This window comes from Carlito syrichta, unplaced genomic scaffold, assembly GCF_000164805.1.
Source record: "Carlito syrichta isolate Samal-C Ts95f unplaced genomic scaffold, Tarsius_syrichta-2.0.1 Scaffold308819, whole genome shotgun sequence".
Classification (NCBI taxonomy): Eukaryota; Metazoa; Chordata; class Mammalia; order Primates; family Tarsiidae; genus Carlito; species Carlito syrichta.
The window spans coordinates 1,013,143-1,032,761 of NW_007252915.1; the positions used below are offsets into that span (position 1 = coordinate 1,013,143).

Below are 19,619 nucleotides of genomic sequence, written 5' to 3' on the forward strand. Positions count from 1 at the left end.
GCATTTTACTGCAACCTTTCACCTTTAAAATGCAAACCATATAATCCCTTGGCCACTTGTTCGGGATTTTGTTCCTTATTAAAAACATCTTCCATATCGTCCTATAAAATGCAGCCATGTGCAGAGACCTTCCAAACCTCTCACTCGTTAACCATTTCCTTGCTAAGAATCTGGATTTTGAGGCATTCCTATAAAGGGCCTTTGCCTTAGTGTAACCATTCCCAGAAAAAAAATCAAATATTCCCAGTTCGTGTTTTATTTGATGAACCTCATTCTCTTTCACACTATTTTCCAGCCACTGGAAATAAGATGTTCTTGGTAACAAAAGAAGTCAGTTTTCCAGATTTTGCCAATCTTCCTGTGGTTCTGAAGGGCTTTCTCCATGGGCCTGGCACTTCCCTGCTTCTCAGTTCTAAGGGACCATATGGGACATGAACTCTAGCAAACAGAGGCACTCGGTTCAAATCACAGCTCCCAAGATTCTCTAATACAAAAAGCCCGAGGCATCCTCTCTCCTAAGGCCTGCAATCCAGACCTTCCCCATCATATCAAAGACTCCAAATTCAAGGGTTTAGGGCCAACTTCTTGGACTTTTGATATTTCAAAGACGAAAAAATGATTCACTGATTGAGTGAGATTTGAAAGGAGTTAAGTCACAACTTTTTTTCTGGCAAGAACTCTGTATAAGCCATGCAAGAGACATGGAGACTATATTGGCATTTGTAGTGACTTTGAGGAAAGTTATTCAACAAACTTGCTCACAACTCATATTAATGAACAACTATTCTTCCTAGCTAGATATTCTTCTTGAAATCTTACCCAATTCTCCTATTCTTTCTCTCCATCATTTATAGAGTGATCCATCAGATACATAATTGAATACTACACTCGCCCACTTCTTACCCTCTCCAAAATAAATCATCCCAACTCATTTAGCATTTCACAAACCAAATTATTCAGTACATAAACCACTTTCAATATTAATTCAATTAATTTGAGACTTAAGATCACTTTGACTTTTTGTTCCCCTGGGTGACACTATCTCATTTCATCCAGAGACCTAAGCAAGATTCCAAATCAAAGTTACCACTTCTTGGCTGGTGCTCTGTCACAGGCCATTGACATATCCTCTATTCTTTGCACTCTGTACAGTGTGCTTGTTAAACTGCATCATCTCATGTTTTTAAAGAACTGTCTTGTAATGTTGATTCTGGTCACAGTTCCACAGCTCAGACTCATTGTTACCTGTATCTCTTATTGTCCACAGGCACAATGTCCATGGCTATGTAGTACTGTTGGTGTGGATCCAGTCCTGTGATCTTCACTCTCATGGCAGGAAACATCCTCCTACAATGGGGAATAAAGCAGTAACCTCAGCAGAGTTGGAGAAACAGCAGGAGTAAGAGCTTAAACAACATTGTCTTATTAGGTACTTTAAGCACATCAAAGTCCAGTTTCTCTAATTCTCAACGTTGCCTCATTTGTTTTTTCAGATTGGAAATTATCATTATAAAATATTTCTTGGACTTATACTGCTGAAATAACATCTCTTCTTAACTTAAATTGACTGATGTGATGATTCATACTCTCAAAAGTTTCATACCATAAGCTGCTTTATATTTTTAGTTCATCTTTAGCATGATATAAATATGTGCATAGATGGGAGCGTATGTGTGTATTCACATATACGTTTCCTATTAGCTATAATTTTCTTAAAGGTAGGTACAATAATTTATGCTCTTCTTCTAACTCAATGAGTGTATCACATTTTGCTGTAGATCATCATAAAATACTTTTGACTGGTTAAATCTATTTGAATATAACCACTCTAAAAATTATCACTCAAGAAAAGAAGAAAAAAGGAAGATGCTACAAACAAAGGGTCGTCCACATTTTTAAGGCGTAAAACTGTAGAAAAAATTCTGCAAGTTCTCAGGTTGTCAACGTGTGTGTCTGAGGAAGGACCCTGCAGAATACGGAGCAAACACCAAATGAATTCTAGTGGCCTCTGGGCAATACCTTGTTTCTACCACAATGGCTTGTTAAACTTGCCAAAGCAAGTGAGGTCAGGATATAGCACTTTACAACTTTTCTCATAATTGAAGAGAGAAGGAGAGGGAGCAGCCCAAAAGAGGTATTGAATTTCAACAAACCTAGAATAAAGTTCACCATTCTTCTTTAACCAAGAGAAGAAAAACATCAAGTTCTTTTGTATTAAGCCAGACACAAAAAGTGCTCAGTTCAAAAATTTGGATTGCCCTGAATGTGCTCTAGGGTACTTGTATACAAACTGTTGAATTAAGCTTAACCATCTGGGGCTAGTTAGTCGAGCTGGGCAGAGCACAGTGCTAATGAGGTCAAGGTCACAGGCTTGATCCACACATGGCCTAATTGGCTTTGCTCCATTTCACGGCCATAGACCATACCCTGACCTTAGACAGCCATCTTGCAAATGTGTACTGGTTGGACACATGAGAGATTCTCTGTGCTAGTCACACACTTGCTACTCACCCAGGAAAAGCAACTCCAAAAGCAAAAGTCCTCTGGCAGTAGGTCAGTGACATAATAACTATATTTGAGGGAAATACCTTTAATAGAGGTAATAGCTAATTCTTAAACAGTTGCAAGAAATAATATTCCTTCTTTCACACTTTGCTTTTCCGAAGCTTCTGCTGGTTATATCATTTTAGATTTTCTCATACCATCACAAGTTTAATTGAAAAGTCTTATATTTTAGTCTTATAATGGACTGATGAAATTAAATGGTAAGCTACTCATAATGTCTAAATCTAACATTCACTGTAGGTTAGGCACTATGATCCACGATAATTCTTTGCAAAAAATTGAGAAACATTGTCTAGAAATTTAAATACAGATCAGTAATTCTCTTCTTAATAACACTGATTTGTAATTGCCCTGTATATATACATTTTTAGAGACATCTTGCCAGAGATGAGGCAAAAGTCCTCTCACTATCTGAGATAAGAAAACGTGGTTCCTCTCATCCACCTGCAGAAGATGTATTACATAGAGAGAGATGGGTGTCTTTTCTCGATGACTTCAAGGAAAAGGGTTAGATATTTTTTTAATTCAATACCTCTTTTGTCTGGAAGAGTTCTATGACCTTGAATGAAGGAGCTGTCCACTTCTTCCCAGTACCCAAGTTCTAAAATGAATGAGCTTTGTGATTTTGGCTAAGTCATGTAACTTTATCACATATGCAACAAGGGAAAATGACTAGATAGTTTCTAAAGTGCCCTCCTGCTTTAAAATTCTACCACTACTTTCGAACTTACTTCTTAAAACTTTGCAAACATTGTCTTTTCTTTTTGTCAATATTTTAGCACCAAATACCAAGTAAAGTCACAACACTCCAGAGAAAAATTAATATTTTATATTTCACAAAATAAGATGTATTTGGTTTTAATTTTATGGCTAAATTCTTTGTCTTCCACACCCAATAATCCCTACAAGCACCTCTGTCCGTGGTGCTGATTATACACGTTGTATTGATACATTGAAAGATTGAACGTTCTGTAGACTGTAGTAGCTCTGAATCAACAAGACTCTTTTGGAAAGAAATAGATAGTGATTAAAATCTTCTCAGTGAGAAAAGGTACAGAGAGTCACACATAAATAACATAACTAAGAACACAGAAATGGTAATCAAAATGGAAAAGGATACTGCACAGGAAGGAAAATGAATGAGAAGGAAGAAATTTACCAGAGAAAATTACCATATGGTTTTATCACCAGAGAAATAGGGAGGGATGAAGAAAATTCACAGAAGATAAGGTCTTCTTTGTATGTCTCTGATTTGTTTTGAAATTATCTGAGCAGAAGTACATATAGCAATAGTCAAGGCAATTGAACAAAGAAGTAATGAATACAATTTCTATACCTAGATAAAAGATTTCAGTATGACTAAAGAACAAACTGTATGTCTGTGCCGGGGAATATGAGAATGTATCCAGATGTCAAGGTGAATTTGTGATGTCAGATATATGGAAAAGAAAATACTGCAGAAGAAATAACAAAATAGGTTACAAGAAGGTTGTAAAGGAGGTGCTTAAATACACTAAATTCACTGAAGTACAAAGAATGAGGAAACAATACTAAGAATAAGAATGATTGAAATACACAGACCCAGTAGTAATAAAGTGAAAGCCCAAAATAAAAACTATAAATCTTATAGACAAAAAATAATTGTAATATTTATTCTCCCTCCAAACCAGCCCCTCCATCAAAAGCTTTTTTAAAAGAAAGAAAAAAAACCTTCTCTTGAATTGCTTTGTTTTCTTCCAAGCCTTAACACCATAAAATGGAAAACAAAAGTACACTGAGACCCAACCAACAACAAAAAGATGGCATTTAAAGTAATTTTCCTGCAAAGTTCCTCCTCCTAAGAAGACTTTTTATGGTTTTATTCACTACTAAAAGTCAGAAAAAGAAGAGGGTTCCAGAAAAAAAATAAAATAAAATAAACAAGATTTCATTTCATGAGGTTCATTTTAACCTCATGTTTTTGTGATGTCTTATTACATTGGGAGATTTCTCTATATGCATATAGTGAACTGGACTCATTCAAAATACTATTTTACATTTTTTTATTTGTTTATTCTTGCTTTTTTGTGAGGTGGGGTCTTTCTCCTGCTGCTCAGGCTGGAGGGCAGGAGTGCAGTGGCACCAACATGGCTCACCACAGCCTCAACCTCCTGGGCTCAGGCACTCTTCCTGCCTCAACCTCCAGAGGAGCTGAGACTACAGGCACACACCACTATGCTTGGCTAATTTTGTTTTGTTTTTTATAGATGAGGTCTCACTATGTTGCTCAGGTTGGTCTTGAACTCCTGGGTTCGACCTATCCTCCTGCCTCAGCCTCCCAAAGCACTGGAATTACAGGCATGAGCCACTGTACCAGGCTTTATTTTACTTTGAATGGCCATGTTTATGAAAACAGCCTATGAGCGTGAGGAAGGTCTTTTCGAGGCCATGCAGATTGGTTTTGAACATATGAAGGGAGTAGAATTGTTTTCTTTCATTTCAATTAATTACTCCTATATGTTCAAAAGCTTAGTCCAAATTTAGTTTTATCTATATCAATTCTACTTTGAATGCCAATGGCAAGAGCTACAATCATTTTTTAATAGTGCAAAGTTATAAACAGTTGAGACCATTGTTTTAGAGCCACCCAGATATGCGTGAAATTCTGAAGCTGCCTCTTACTATCTCTGTGCCTTAGTCAAGATAAGTAACCTCTTTCAGCCTCTGCATGATGATATCCTGTCTCCTGTCTCATAGGATTCCTGTGAAATTTAAATGAGAAGGGAAATGTTGAGTGTCCAGCACAAAACAGATACCTAACAATGGAAAATTGAAAGATACCAATAAAGGAGTAGCTTGACTAAAACTGACAAGAAAGAAACTTACATAGTTTTTTAAGAGAAACTGTATTTTTAAGACTTTATAATCTTAGATAAATAGTTCTGCAAGAGATTTCCACTAAAGTTTTGTAATAATTTCAAGTCAGTGATGAAATACAATGGACCAACAAGCAGGGTTCAGAAGATGTACCAAGACTTTTTTTTTTTTTTTTTTCAGTTAGAGGTTGGTGTCTCACTCTGCTGCCCAAGCTGGAGTGCAGTGGTATGATCATGGCTCACTACAGCCTCAACCTCATGGGCTCAGGCAATTTGTCTGCCTCAGCCTCCTGAGTAGCTGGAACTACAAGCATGTGCCACCACATTGGGTAATTTTTAAAATTTTTTTTGTAGAGATGAGGTCTCGCTATGTTGCCTGGGCTGGTCTTGAACTCCAGGGTTGAGGCAATCCTCCTGCCTTGACCGCCCAAGTGCTGAGGTTACAAGCATGAGACACTGTGCCCAATCTAAGACCAATTCTTTAAAAACAAAAATTACAAAAGCATCTGGTTGCTTTAAATGCCTTAGAAGATTCAAGCTATTGTTTGGAGAGCAAACTTCTTGAAAATATCGACCGGTTAAGTAAACTGGTATTTGTAATATTTGGGAATCTATCTTTGGGTTGTTAAGATCTCATATACTTCCAGTATTAGCTGAAATACATTTGTAGGTGAAAAATGTTTGTTCAGGTAGAGATGGTTTAGATTTAAGTGGCCCTTGAAGGAAATCAGCAAAATTACAGTAAACACAGCAGGACCACTTTACCAAGATGTCCCAGTGCAGAAAAGTGAGTACAAGTGGCTTTGGCCTCACTGATGCTGCCACAAATCAATGGGGGAGGGGTGTGCAAAGGCTCCTATTCTGTAGACTCTTCGAATCTGGCCACTCAAAGGCTTGTCCTTACCTGCCTGCTTTGGTGATGATCATTTCAGTTCCGATGTCATGGAACCTCTTCCAGAGGTCAGCACATTGCAGCTCCACCTGGATTTCCTCCATGGAAGACACGGCAGCAGGCACAGGGCCTGCGGCACCAGAGGCCAGGTCAGTGTGAGTGCTGAAGGAGCAGGAAGTCCGCTCGGTGAGCACCTCCGAGTCTGAACCCGTGCTCTGCTCAGAATCTACAAAATAAACAATCGAGCCTTAGGTGAGAAACTGCTGAGCTCTCCCCAACTTCTGCCCTTAAAAGATGGGGGGTGGGGAGAGGGGTGAACAAAAGGAGACTTAAAGCTGGGAAGCTCCAGAGCACAGCACTCGGGGCATTTTATTATTTTTTTTATGGTTTGTTTTTGTGATTTACGACCTTCTTTCAGGTTTCGTGTTTCCAACATGACATCTGGCATTTTAGTAAGTTTTAGCAACCACCGAAGAAAATTGGTCCACAACAGGCAATATAAATAGCACTAATGTCACCATGCTGAAGGGAATGAGGCCAAACCAGGACAACAAAATAAAAGCCAAATTAAAATAAAATCATAATTACAGACTATGGGTCCAACTCTCGATTAGACTATTTCATCTGGAGGAGTAAAGATTCGGTGCTAACAACAATGTGCTCTTCAGCTCCAAACCACTCCGTCTCCGGGTCCATCAGCCAGTTAGTTTTTAAACATAGCAATTTTTTCTCCACTTATATATACCCTGGCCATCAAAAGTAATGAACAGCTGTTTGGGTTCTTCAGAAGCGCTTTGTCCTATATTTGAGCAAATGGTTTTTCCTAAGCGTCCAGTGAGGCCATTTTGGATGGCGAAAGTAACCCTTTGCTGTGAGGCAAGGATATAGGCATATGGAAAAAGTTACCCAAGAAGGCAGTTGAAACAAAGGGAATAAATGAGTTCAGGAGACACCTTGATTGGTTTCTGCAGTATGGGCAGAGAGGAGGGGTGATGCAAACAGGAAGGTGGGATTGAGAGCAACCAAATAAAAAGTTGGCATGCTGGGCCAGATGGTCCTTTCCTGTGTCTTCTGTACTCATGAAGACAAGTGGAAGGAGGTGAGGGGGTGGGGAAGGGCCGGGAAGTTGATTGATGAAGAAGCCTGGAATCGGATTTACCAGGGAAGAATTTTCAGGAATAGCAAAACTTTACTTTGAGGAGCCTGATGTCAGGAATTGTATGTCCTAAGATTTTTCAAATTCAGATTATCTAGTACAATTTTCTTAGGGTAAATGGTACCACAAGCCAAGCCTAAGAATCTATTTCTCTAACCCACTCTTAACTTCAAGGATTCTGACTGCTTTTCCTACCAATAAATGTATACATAAGTAAAGGTTGGAAGCAGCAGTGCCTTACTTTGACAAGTGGCTTTTCAATGCTGTCAAGGGTCAGAGCTTCTTGGACATCTGTCACTGGCACTAGGTAAGATGGGAAAAGAATGGTACAGAAAACCCAGCCATCTCACTACCAGGCTCACTTACCTGTAGCAAGTTTCTAGACCTGTGAACAACACACTGCTTTTCTTCCTTTTTATCCCTGACTCTTTTTCTCTCTCAAACCTAGGCAGCATCTCTTGCAAGACTATTCCACAGCTTTGTGAATGCCCACAAGAAACAAAGTGACCACGGGGAGAAAAGTGCCATTCCTCCCCATCCTCCTCAATTCGTCACCCATCACTTGTGAAGATGTTCAGGTTGCTAGAGAACTGAATCAAACCCCAGCAAAAAGGAGAAGTTTCTGACCAAAAACTCTGGTCTATCCACAATCAGCAGTCCAGTCACTATCCTCATTTTTTTTAAAACCTATAAAGTTTTATAACTAGGTTTTACATGTCTAAGCACATAAATGTATGCCTTGGAGTGAGCAGCAGCTATTTGGGGTCTTCTTCGAGCATAGAAAAGTAGAACTCTTTATCTAACGTGAGAACTGCTGTGGAGTGACCCCTGTCCATCCTTACCTTATTCTATATGCCTGTCAGTAGCCGAGCCAGAATATCATTACACACTCAGCCAAACACAGCGATTCGAACTCCTGAGACACGGATTCCCAGTTCTGTTTTGTGTCTGAGATATCCTAGCTTATCACCAACATTGTGAATTTTTCAAAACATGTCAAAACAAGATTTTTAAAATACAGTCTTGCTCTACCTTTCAGAGCAAAGGGCTAAGAAATTTCCTTACCATAGAGCACCAATATGAAAAAATTGGAAATAGACACCCTAAATAGGACCCAGCAGAAGTTTTAGGCATGTGATTTCTTCAACGACTGTTTAGAAATATTTAACGGTAGCTAAATTGAGGTTGGAATTGGAATGGGGAGCACAGCTGAAGAATTAAGAAATTAGAGACTTCAATCTTAAATCACTACATCGTCTGAAATAAAGCAGGGACTCAAAATGTAACACCAAACGGATTAACCAAAACGCTTTAGACAAGTCGCTTAACCGCAGGGGCCCTATTTACTCATCACGTAATGAGGAAGATTGAACTGAAACGATTAAGAATTCCTTCCACCACACGACCTGAAGAATGTAAAAATCCTCTCGGATGCAAGTGATGAACCATGTAACCTCAGTTAGAAGCACCAAATTTTGAACTGTTTGAGAGAGACCAGTTAAATAAGTGAAAGACGAGGGGCTCAGATTTACATTATCATGGAGTGGGTATTCTCTAAGGGTTTATAGTTTCAATCAAGTCAATCAATAAGCACCTATCAGCATACGGCCCTAGAAGAGGTGCCATGCAGATAATTAGAAACAGAATCCCAGACCTTAAGAAGTTTTCCTGTTAGTGTTGATTAATTATGTGTTTGTTGAGTGCTTACTCCGTGCCCTGCACTGTGCCTGATTCTAAGAAATGCCAAAGTACACAATGAGATCCCTTTTTAATCAGAGACCTACATGAATAACTGCCACACAATTTTCCAAGCCATTACTCGTCTCAGATGTCTCCCAGGAGTCCAGAAAAGAACGGGATTAAAGAGGGCTGAACAACAACCAAAAAAGGCCTGGAGATTCCATGGACAAGGAAAGGAAAGGAAATCGGCAAGTCTGTGGAGGCATAGACAGTATTGGAAGAGGCTTTTCAGAGACATTTATTTGTCTCCCTAGAAATACTCTGGACTCTTGGATTTTCAACCCCTCACTAAAGAAACCCTGGTGAATTTTATTAGGTTGATGCATAAGTTCGTGGCGTTTGTTTTTGGCATGGCAACACCAGTGTTGGGAATTTATCATTTGTCATTTGCCATTTGGAGTGACAATGCTGTGCTTGTGAATACTCCCTGCATTTTGCAGATTTGAAGAAAGTTAGTGCTATTGGTGAGCTAAAGAAGATGGAGTGTCAAATGGGAAAAAACGAACACTTCCAACATATTCTTTTGTTTGAGTTTCACAGAGGAGTAAAGGCAGCAGAGGCAGCTTGAGACATTTGTGTGGTGCATGGGGAGAATGTCATTGAGGAAAATACAGCAAGATAATGGTTTTGTCATTTCAAAGAGGATCACTTTGGCCCAAGTGATTCTCGCATTCAGGAAGACCTCAGGGCTTTGATGAAGGCCATTTGAATGCTTTATTCCACGAGGATCCCTGTCAGTCAAACCAACGATTAGCAAATGCAAGGAAGTGTGACCAGACAACCATCCTGCGACACTTGCATTTCATGAGCAAGCTGAAAAACTCTAGGAACTTACATATTAACCTAATATATGGAGAATGCAGACGATAAGCCCACATTTGCAATAACATAAATGCACCATCTAACTTTCCATCCCCAATTATTTCTTAAATATATATAATTGGAATATAATATAATATGGAAATAAAATCACTGTTATATTTTATATAATTTTTTTCAAAAAAAATCTAGAGGAGTTAGGGCTACCTGTGAGGTAAGCTGCTTTACTATACATTTAAAATAGTAATCTCAGAATCAAGATCAACAGCTTAGGTAAATATAAAATTTAATCCTTTGTGAAATATTTTCAAGTCATCATTATATAAAATATTTAGGCAACTGAATCAAAAATTGCAACTATTAATTGGAATATACAATCAAGTTATCTAAATCATTAATATAAGAAACACATAACTATTTATTTTAATACAATCAAATTATTCAGAAATATAATTAGTCCCTTGAAGATCAAAGAAACACCTCTGTGTCTTCAAGTTTGCTTTTTCTTGGCAATTTGTAATCTTCAAAAACTAGCCATTAGGAACTCATTTGAATGACCCAGAAGGATTTTTTGTCTATTAGATGGCAGTGATAAATAGAATTTCAACAAGGAAAGTTTCAGTAAGTCAGGAACATGAAATGTTACACATAACCAAGGCAGTTAAAGGAAAAACCTAGGGAACCTACATTGAGCCAATTACAAGTCACTGGAGAACATTGTGTGATTCATAGGGTCTAACCAGCATGTCTATTCCCATCCCAAAATATCCTTAAAAAGAGATTCTAGCCATCATTTCACAGTGACATTCACTTTCTACCTCTGACCTATTTCTCTCTGATAATATTAATACTGTAACACTAAGTTCCCAGAGAAAGTTGAGTTTAGCTGAGTTAGTTCAATTCTCACTCTAGCGATGATAACAAAAGGGTTTCTTAATTTATATTTCACACATTAGCTAACATATTCTTCCAATTGATGAGGTAGACATAGCATGTATGCTTATGTCTATTTTGTGGATGAGGACATTGAAACAAACAGAAATTGCAAGCTAAATGAACTAGAATGTAGTTCTTCTGCCTCCTGATTTAATTATTATAGTAGGGTCAACCCTGACCAAAGCGGCTGGCAATTCTGTATTAACACCCCTCAACTATTTTAATCATCCCCACAACTAAAATGGCTTAAACATGTTTGATCTTGTGCAAGTCACATGACTATTCTTGCCCCCAATTTTCTTAATCTTTATAGCACAGCACATGCACATTTAATTAGGGGTGCTATAAAGTCCCTTTTTACTCTAATGTTTAATGGATGGATTAGTCGTGCAACTTAGAGACCACCAAGTCTAACAACAGCAAACCAACCACAATAAGTTTATTTGGTTACCATACATAGAGAATGCCTAAACTGCCTACACCTTGAGTTTAATGAACATTTAATATCAAAATTAGATATTATTTTTTAAATACTTATTTCAACGGCTTTAGAGGGTACAAACGATATTTGGTTACATGGATGCATTGTATAGTGGCACCCCTAATTAAATGTGCAAGTGCTGTGCTATAAAGATTAAGAAAAGTGGGGGCAAGAATAGTCATGTGACTTGGACAAGATCAAACATGTTTAAGCCATTTTAGTTGTGAAGTCAGGTTTTTAAGTGTATCTTTCAACCCCACCTGTGCACAACCGTACCCAATAGGTGATTTTTTTCATCCCTACCCCTATGAGTCTTCCACCCACCTCCTTATGAGTCTTCAGTGTCCATTATGCCATTTTATATGCCCTTGCAGTTCCTTAGTTTAGTTCCCACTTGTAAGTGAGAACATGTGGCATTTGGTTTTCCATTCCCACATTACTTCACTTAGGATGATCGTCACCAATCCCATCCAAGTTGCTGCAAAAGACTTCATTTCATTCCTTTCCATGGCTGAATAGTATTCCATGGTATATAATACCACATTTACAACCTCTGTGGAAATCGGCATAGAGATTTCTCAAAGAACTAAAAATAAATCTACCATTTGATCCAGCAATCCCACTATTTGGTATCTAACAAAAGGAATAGAGGTCATTATATAAAAAACACCAGCACGCGTATGTTCATCACAGCATAATTCACAATTGAAAAGATGTGGAATCAGCATAAGTGCCCATCAACTGATCAGTGGATAGTGAAAGTTATATATATATTTTTTTAATTTCTTATTTTAAAGATGTGGGGTACGATTCAGAATTAAGTATACAAATGTTTATTATGCAGGTACCCTTGTTGATGAGGGATGCCATCCTTCCCTGGCAGTTTTTCACTGCTGCCAATCCCTTTCTTATAGTATTATAATAATTGTTCAAGGGCCACTTATGAATGAGAACATGTGGTACTCAATTTTCTGTTTCTGTGATAGATCATTGAGTATGATAGGCTCTAAATCCAACCAAGTTGCTGTGAAGCCCATATGTTTGCCCTTCTTTATGACTGCATAATATTCCACTGTGTATATGTACCACTTTTTTTTTAACCAGTCCAGTTTCGATGGGCAGCACAGTTGGTTCCATGTTTTTGCTATTGTGACTAGTGCTACAATAAACATGCTCATGTAGGTATCTTTTTTGTAGAATGATTTGAATTCCTCCAGGCATATTCCCAGTAGGGGGATGGCTGGGTCATATGGAAGGTCAAGAAAATTAGATATTATTAAAACATCTTTTGGGGAGGAAGGAATGAAAAAAAATCACCTCTCTGGTACAATGTGCACAGGTGAGAGTGGTGGGTACACTTCAAGCCCAGAGTTCTTCACCACCTATACAGTGCAACCATGTAATCAAAATCTATCTGTACCTCCTAAAGCTATTGAAATTTTAATGAAAATTTTTAAACATATTTTACAGTCTTTCAGGCAATTTGCATCTCCACTTATCAGAAAATTTTGAGGAATCATTCATTACTCCAGTGAACAAAGTCCACTTATTCCTATGGTCCTGCTACTCATTAGCAGTGGGATCATTGCAGGTTTCTTTGTTTCACTGGGTCTCAGTTTCCTTATCTTTACTTTTAGGAGATGGAGGGTTTAAGCTATCTTTCTGCTCAAAAAATATACTTATATCTTTATCATAAAACATAATCTAATGCTTCTGTTGATAACAATCTTATTGACTTGGGATAGTGACATGAATATGAGCTCACAAGAACTATCCTAAAGACTTAATGGTCAATATCTTTTGAGTTCTTACTATTTTTCAGGCACTCTGCTAAGACTTTACATTCAGGTTACATCGATCCTTTTGCCTTAAGGATTTTGGTACCCAAGGCTACATTTAATTCCATTTCTATTTTACAGATGTTTTTGCTTTGTTTAGACCAGGTTGTATTTTAATATACCAAAACAGACAAAGCATATTCTTTCTCTGAAGGGGCTCACAGTCTTACAGGAAGGACACACAAACGGTTAAAGAAGCGTGATTGTGACAAGTACTCCAAGGGAGGCAGGAGCCAAGTGTTAAGGAACTTTGAAAAGAAAGCAGTCAATGAAAAGAAACTAGGGAAAGCTTCATGAGGTGACATTTGAATACGAACTTAAAATATAAGTTCAAAGTCAACAAGGGAAGAAAGGAGGTAAAATGATTTCAGGCGGTGGGGATACCATGAGTAAGGATTTGGCATTTTTAGAGAATTACAAACAAACTGTATGGCCAGAATTCAGAGTATATACGGGGTGAGGGGAGGTAAGATAAAGGTGGAAAGTCAGTACAACTCAACTAAATGATAAAGGTGGAAAGTCAGTCGGGTACAGCTCAACTACGTGCCAGTCACTCTTCTAGACTCTTGGAGCATCAAGGAATAACAAAAATTTCTGGCCACACGGAATGTACTTTCTAAGAGGATCATGAATATCAGAGGTGGATTTTGGACTTTATTCTCTACAGACCAAAGTTTTCTTTTTCATGAAGGTGATGATAGCTCTGTCTTTCCTACAGACTATGAATTCCATAAGCTTAATTTAATGCTTTGCCCCATCTCCTGGATAAATGACGCATGATAGCCTGGTTTCAGTGTGAAAGATAGGTGGTAAAAGATAACCGTAAAGTCAGATAAGAGATGTCAAATTTTTGGAGCTTGGATGTGCAGTGCCACGTCCATAAGACTAGACCTCAGCAGTCATATTTTCCCCAAGGAAGAAAATAGCTTGAAGCAATTAAAGGAGAAAGACCCAACCTACATGACAATCAAACACATCATTTGATTCTTTTTTGCTTTTCTGCAACTACATTGAGTGCCACTTCCTACCTGATGTTGGTAAAACAGTCACTCCTTGTTCTAGTTCATAAGTCCCAATGTTTTAAAACCAAGACTCCCATGGCCATCTCAGGGCTCCCATTCGCACTAGAGCAGATATCAGAAGCTTATGACCTAGGCAACATATTTGTACCAGGTGCAAGTAAACTATTTCCAGAAATAGTTTCTCTGCAGTAGAAACGGATTGTGGGCTGTAAGATTTTACCAGATAGCTTAGAGAAATCTAGTGATGACATTTTTCATAGAGTAACTCTAAATATGGCAGAAGCAAAGCATTTGGCACTGACCTGAGTACGGACTGAGCACAAATTTGATACTCAGTCCAGAGCTTCAAGGGAATGAACTATAACCCAGATTGGATTAAACTAAAATTATGATGATAGCAAATACTCAAATAAGCCTGTTAGATGGCTTTAGTAATGGAATGGAGTCCCTGAGTTCTCCATGGCCTCCAAGTTCTATTTGGGAAAAGAGGGAGGTAACCTGAAGCCCACAGTTCCCATGCCAATAAGCCAATTAAGGCGACTAAGAGCACATATCTCACCAGCTGCCTAAAGCACTCTCCAGTTAACAACCAGCACTTCTCTCAGTGAAACACAGAACCATCACGGGGACTCAAAGTCATCCATGAGCTCTAAGCCCTTTCAGGAGTCTTTGGAAAAAGAGGAGGCAGTAATTTTTATGTTGTTGTTGCTGAGCAAAGAAAAATTCAATACCGTTAAAGGTTCAACCTCTAGTGCTCGCATGCTTTGAAGGTAGAAGTGAAACAAGGAAGAGAGGTAACAAGCACTACCCTAGACACTTCATCATGTCATTACCTCGTGTAATTTTTACAGAAACCCTATAAAGTAGGCATGACAAATAGGGAAACGGAGGCTTGGCGTGAATAAAAGGTTTCTCTCATGTGATTTAAGCAGGAGGTGTCAGAGTGGGATTTGAATTAGTCTGACACTAGAGTTGATGCTTTGTTCACTATGAACTGTTGCCCATTTTTCAGAACTAGAACTTCAGAGCTATGCACTTCCTACTCTGAACTTAAAAATGCAGTCAATGCTCAGGCTGCTCAGTCAGAAGGTGGCTCTGTGAAAATTAAAATGTTGTCAGGTTTTAGGGAGGGTTGGTTTTTTGTTTTGTTTTTTGTTGTTTTGCTTCTTAGGAAAAGAGAAAATTTAAACCAATATCAGATGAAAATGTTCCTTTGTCAGTTCCGGGGCAGTTATATCCAAGAATATTTAAGGTCTCTTTATCAACTTAACATTATTTAATAAGTAATACAAGTGTAAAAAGGCTTCTTTTGTTGTATTTCACTTCTTATCCCCAGTCCTACCTGGGTAAAAGATCCAAATGTAACAGACACTGGAGATCACTGTCAATGTCAAATCACCCTTTCACTTTAGCCTAGACCAATAAGCAAATCATTGGAAGGTACTTGGACAATGTTTGGGCTTTGAGAAATGTTTAATGACAGCATTGAAAGGCAGAGAAAGACAGTGGAAGTAGTTTCTACTTGTGCAGAATTTAGTTTATTTAGGTTTAACACAGATCAGAGTTCAGAACCCAAAAGTTTTTGATAGTCCTAAATGGAGATCTATGCTTGAGGAGAATTCAGCTGATAAGAATGTATGTGAGAGCACCTTACAAACAGCAAAGTGTCAAGTTAACATATAAGAATCTATGCCAATAATAAAGTGTATCAGGAAGACCAAGAAAAAATAAGGGATAAACATGTCCTCAAGTTTCGGAAACAGTCCTAATTTCAAATATTTTATTTTATTCTTCCCATAAAACAAATATTTGTGAGACCAATTTTGGTTCAGAAAATATTCCTGATGAATGCATGGGTAACACATAAATAGAATAATGAAAAACTGGCCACTAGCCACATGACAATATCTAACCTAAATATCTCATATACCAGCGTTCCTCCAAAAGTTGATTCCGATCAACTGGGTGGTCTTCAAGATTTACCAATGTCAGGCGAGCAGCTGTCAACACAGGCCCCTCCCTGAGGCTCTTGGCATTGATCCTGGGAGAAGTGACATATTATCTCATCCCCAAGCCACTGCTTATTTGCTCTTTGCAACCACGACTCCCAGCCTCCCATCACCACTCCCAACACCAGCCACTGTCATAGCACCATTATACATCTGCCCTCATGGTCTTTCAATCTCTGTGACCTGAAAAGTGGGCCTTCCTCCAAAGGCCTTGCAAACACTTTCTTTATGCTTTGTTGGAATGTTCCCACTGAGCACCAATAGCCAAACAAATTCATGCTGATGTGCCAAAGGGGAAGAACTAAGCAGCCAATTTCTACGCAACAAGTGTAATTTATACTGTGATTTCTGGAGGCGGTGCCCCTGGAGGTGGCAATTTCAAACATGTGGACATTTGAGCTTCAGCCAGGACTCCACAATACCTTTCAGATGATACCTGAAAACAACCAACTACATCAAGTTTAAAATCCACTCAACCTAAGACGCAAACATAGAGAACTATCCTGCTTCTTGAAGATAAGAGGCACTTGGCTGACGACTATGCAGCAACCTCTCCTGTAACCCTCTGAATCTATTCATTCGATCATTTACCCATTCAGCAAATAAGTATTGATCTTCTAGCCTGGGCCTGGCAGTGTGCTCACAAAACCCTTTAGGGAGACAGGTTAGGTCTATAAGTCAGTCTAATGAAAAGTAGGATAGTCAAAACCCAGCATGGTACATCACACCACTGGGGCTGGAGATCCCCAAAACTGGGTTCTCAAGCTCCTCTTTTCTCTTTCCAGCTGTCAAACTGTGAACAAGTCACTTAACTTCTTTAAGACTTTGAAATGACTGGGCTCGGTGGCTCAGCCTGTCATCCCGCGCCTTTGAGAGGCTGAGGCGAGTGGATGGCCTGAGCCCGCAGGTTCGAGACCCGCCTGGGCAGCGAGACCTCATCTCTACAATAAGTCAAAAAATCAGCCGGCCGTGGTAGCGCCTGCCTGTAATTCCGGCTACTCGGAAGGCTGAGGCAGAAGGATCGCCGGAGCCCGGCAGGTCGAGGCTGCGGTGCCCGGGAGCAGTCACTGCACTCCAGTCTGGGCGACAGAGTGAGACTCCGACTAAAAAAAAAAAAAGACTTTGAAGACTTAGTTTTATCATTCTAATGATGAGGATATTATTAAGTCTTACTTTGTGAAACTTGTATGAACTACTAACAAGGTATTTGTATGTATGTATTTACATAAATATTTCATCAATAAAAAAGATCTGCATACATAAATGCTAGTTTTCTTGTACTACTATCTAAGAGAAATAACTATTTTTAAAAGTTACGGGAGTTTAGAGGTGAGAGAAAAATCTTCCAGTTCAAGGGGGGGATTTTTCTAGGTCTAGTCAAGAGGTGTCTACAAGATACAAAGACAGAGATGAGGAAGGAGAGAATCTTCCAGGAACAGGAAATTTTGTGGCAGAAACATGGCAGTAAAATCTATGAGGCATGTTTAGAGAACAGCAATCTGTGTAATCCGGACCACATTTGTGTAATTTCTTCTTCGATCCTCAGCTCCTAAAACAGTGTCTGGCATCTATTATGCACTCAATAAAGTGTTGTTTTGTTGAATGAATGAACACATGAACGAAATGTTATGTGTTTAGCACAGCAAGAGAAGATACGTAGCCTGAGGAGAGCTGGGAGGGTAGGCTAAAGCCAGATGAAGCATCTTGAACACTATTCTTCTCATCTGTTTCCAGGAGACAAATATATCCCTAGTGATGAGGTGTCTTAATTGCAAGCCATGTTCCCAATGAAATCCATGTTAAATCTCAGGGTCACCTCTTGACATCACAACCTGAACTACTGGAATCCCACCCACTTTTCCTTCCATGACTGTGAGCCGTGTCAAACTGATTGGCGAGGTCTGACCTGAAATCTTTCAAGGGCTTCAAATGAGTTCAATCAGTTTAGTCACTTCTGTGAGTAGCAGTCACAGTCAAGCACCTAGAAAATACTCAGATACTAACTTCGCTCCACATGAGCCTAGAAAGAGAAGGTGCTTACAGTCATGAGGGTAGAATGGGGAAAGGATCAAGCCCTTCTACAAATGCTAGAGCCAGTGATGCTGAGAGAGAGGAAGAAAGGCAGAGCTACCCTCCTCCTTAGGGAACAGCGTGATCCTGCACAAACAACTGCTACATTCGCCAGGTCCCCTACGCCGCCAGCGTTCCTGCTATCTGTAGTGAAGTGGGGTTTCCAGAGTTGCTGAGTGATAGCAGCAGGACCACAGGCCTTGTTTAGAGTCACACCAAACTAGATGTATGACTGGGCGAGTGATTTAACCTTTCTGAGTCAATTTCCTCATCCAAAATTGGGATAATAGATACCAGTAGCTCTCAATGAAGCCCCTGGCATACAGGAGGATATTTAACATTAATTCTTTCCCTCATTTGGAAAGTGGGGTAACTTTAAAGTTAGGTCTTTTAGTTGGGTTCGGTGGCTCAGCCTGTAATCCCGCACCTTGGGAGGCTGAGGCGAGGGGATTGCCTGAGCCCGCGGGTTCGAGACCCGCCTGGGCAACTTGGCCAGACCTCATCTCTACAATAAATCCAAAAATCAGCCGGGTGTGGTAGCGCACGCCTGTAGTTCCAGCTATTCGGAAGGCTGAGGCAGAAGGATCACGGGAGCCTGGCAGGTCGAGGCTGCGGTGGCCGGGAGCAGCCACTGCACTCCGGTCTGGGTGACAGAGTGAGACTCCGACTCAAAAAAATAAATAAATAAAGTTAGGTGTTTTCCCAATCACTGCCCTATTCATATCTAAGAGGTGGAAGTAGCTCTGTGTCCCCTTTCAAATGAGGAAAAGCAAATCTCAATAAAGAAGATGTAAAATGTAGAGTGGAAAAAGACCACGTGGTAAAGAAAGCAGCTCAGGGCCTGGAGCAAAAACTGTCAATATTGACTAATGCTGAAGAAAGTCGTGGAAAGGCAAGGGGAGAAGCAAAGAAGCAATGAAGGCGCCAAATAAGAAAGCCCGCTTTCACGTGGTTCTGCTTCAGGGATGCTCTCCTGGTCCACGACTGCTGGTACACTCTCTGAGAAGGAGAATATCCAGGCATGAAAGAAGAGAGCAAGAGGCAGACCCCCAAAAAAGAGGTATGCTGAGTCTTCAGTGAGGAAAAGAGACCAGGGAGCAAACTCCAGCCTTGAACAGAGACGCAGAGAGAGAGCAACTGAGGCTGAAGCAGCAGCCCAACAGCAATGCCCCGTGGGCGGCAGGTAGACTTGGATAGAGCAGCGAGGCTGCAGAGAGTCCTGACTCCAGACCGACA

The 19,619-nt window shown here is 39.6% G+C and overlaps 1 protein-coding gene across 1 annotated transcript in view; it reads right to left on the reverse strand.

Annotated features, from left to right (window-relative positions):
* TBX15 (T-box 15) overlaps positions 1-19,619 on the reverse strand; it is a 62,548-nt gene that overhangs the window by 37,900 nt on the left and 5,029 nt on the right. The window contains exons 2-5 of the mRNA XM_021716457.1: positions 7,710-7,771; positions 7,058-7,181; positions 6,325-6,559; positions 1,246-1,347 (exon numbers count right to left, since the gene is read on the reverse strand). Coding sequence (XP_021572132.1) covers positions 1,246-1,347; positions 6,325-6,559; positions 7,058-7,181; positions 7,710-7,771 — 523 coding nt within the window. The remainder of the gene's footprint in view (positions 1-1,245; positions 1,348-6,324; positions 6,560-7,057; positions 7,182-7,709; positions 7,772-19,619) is intronic.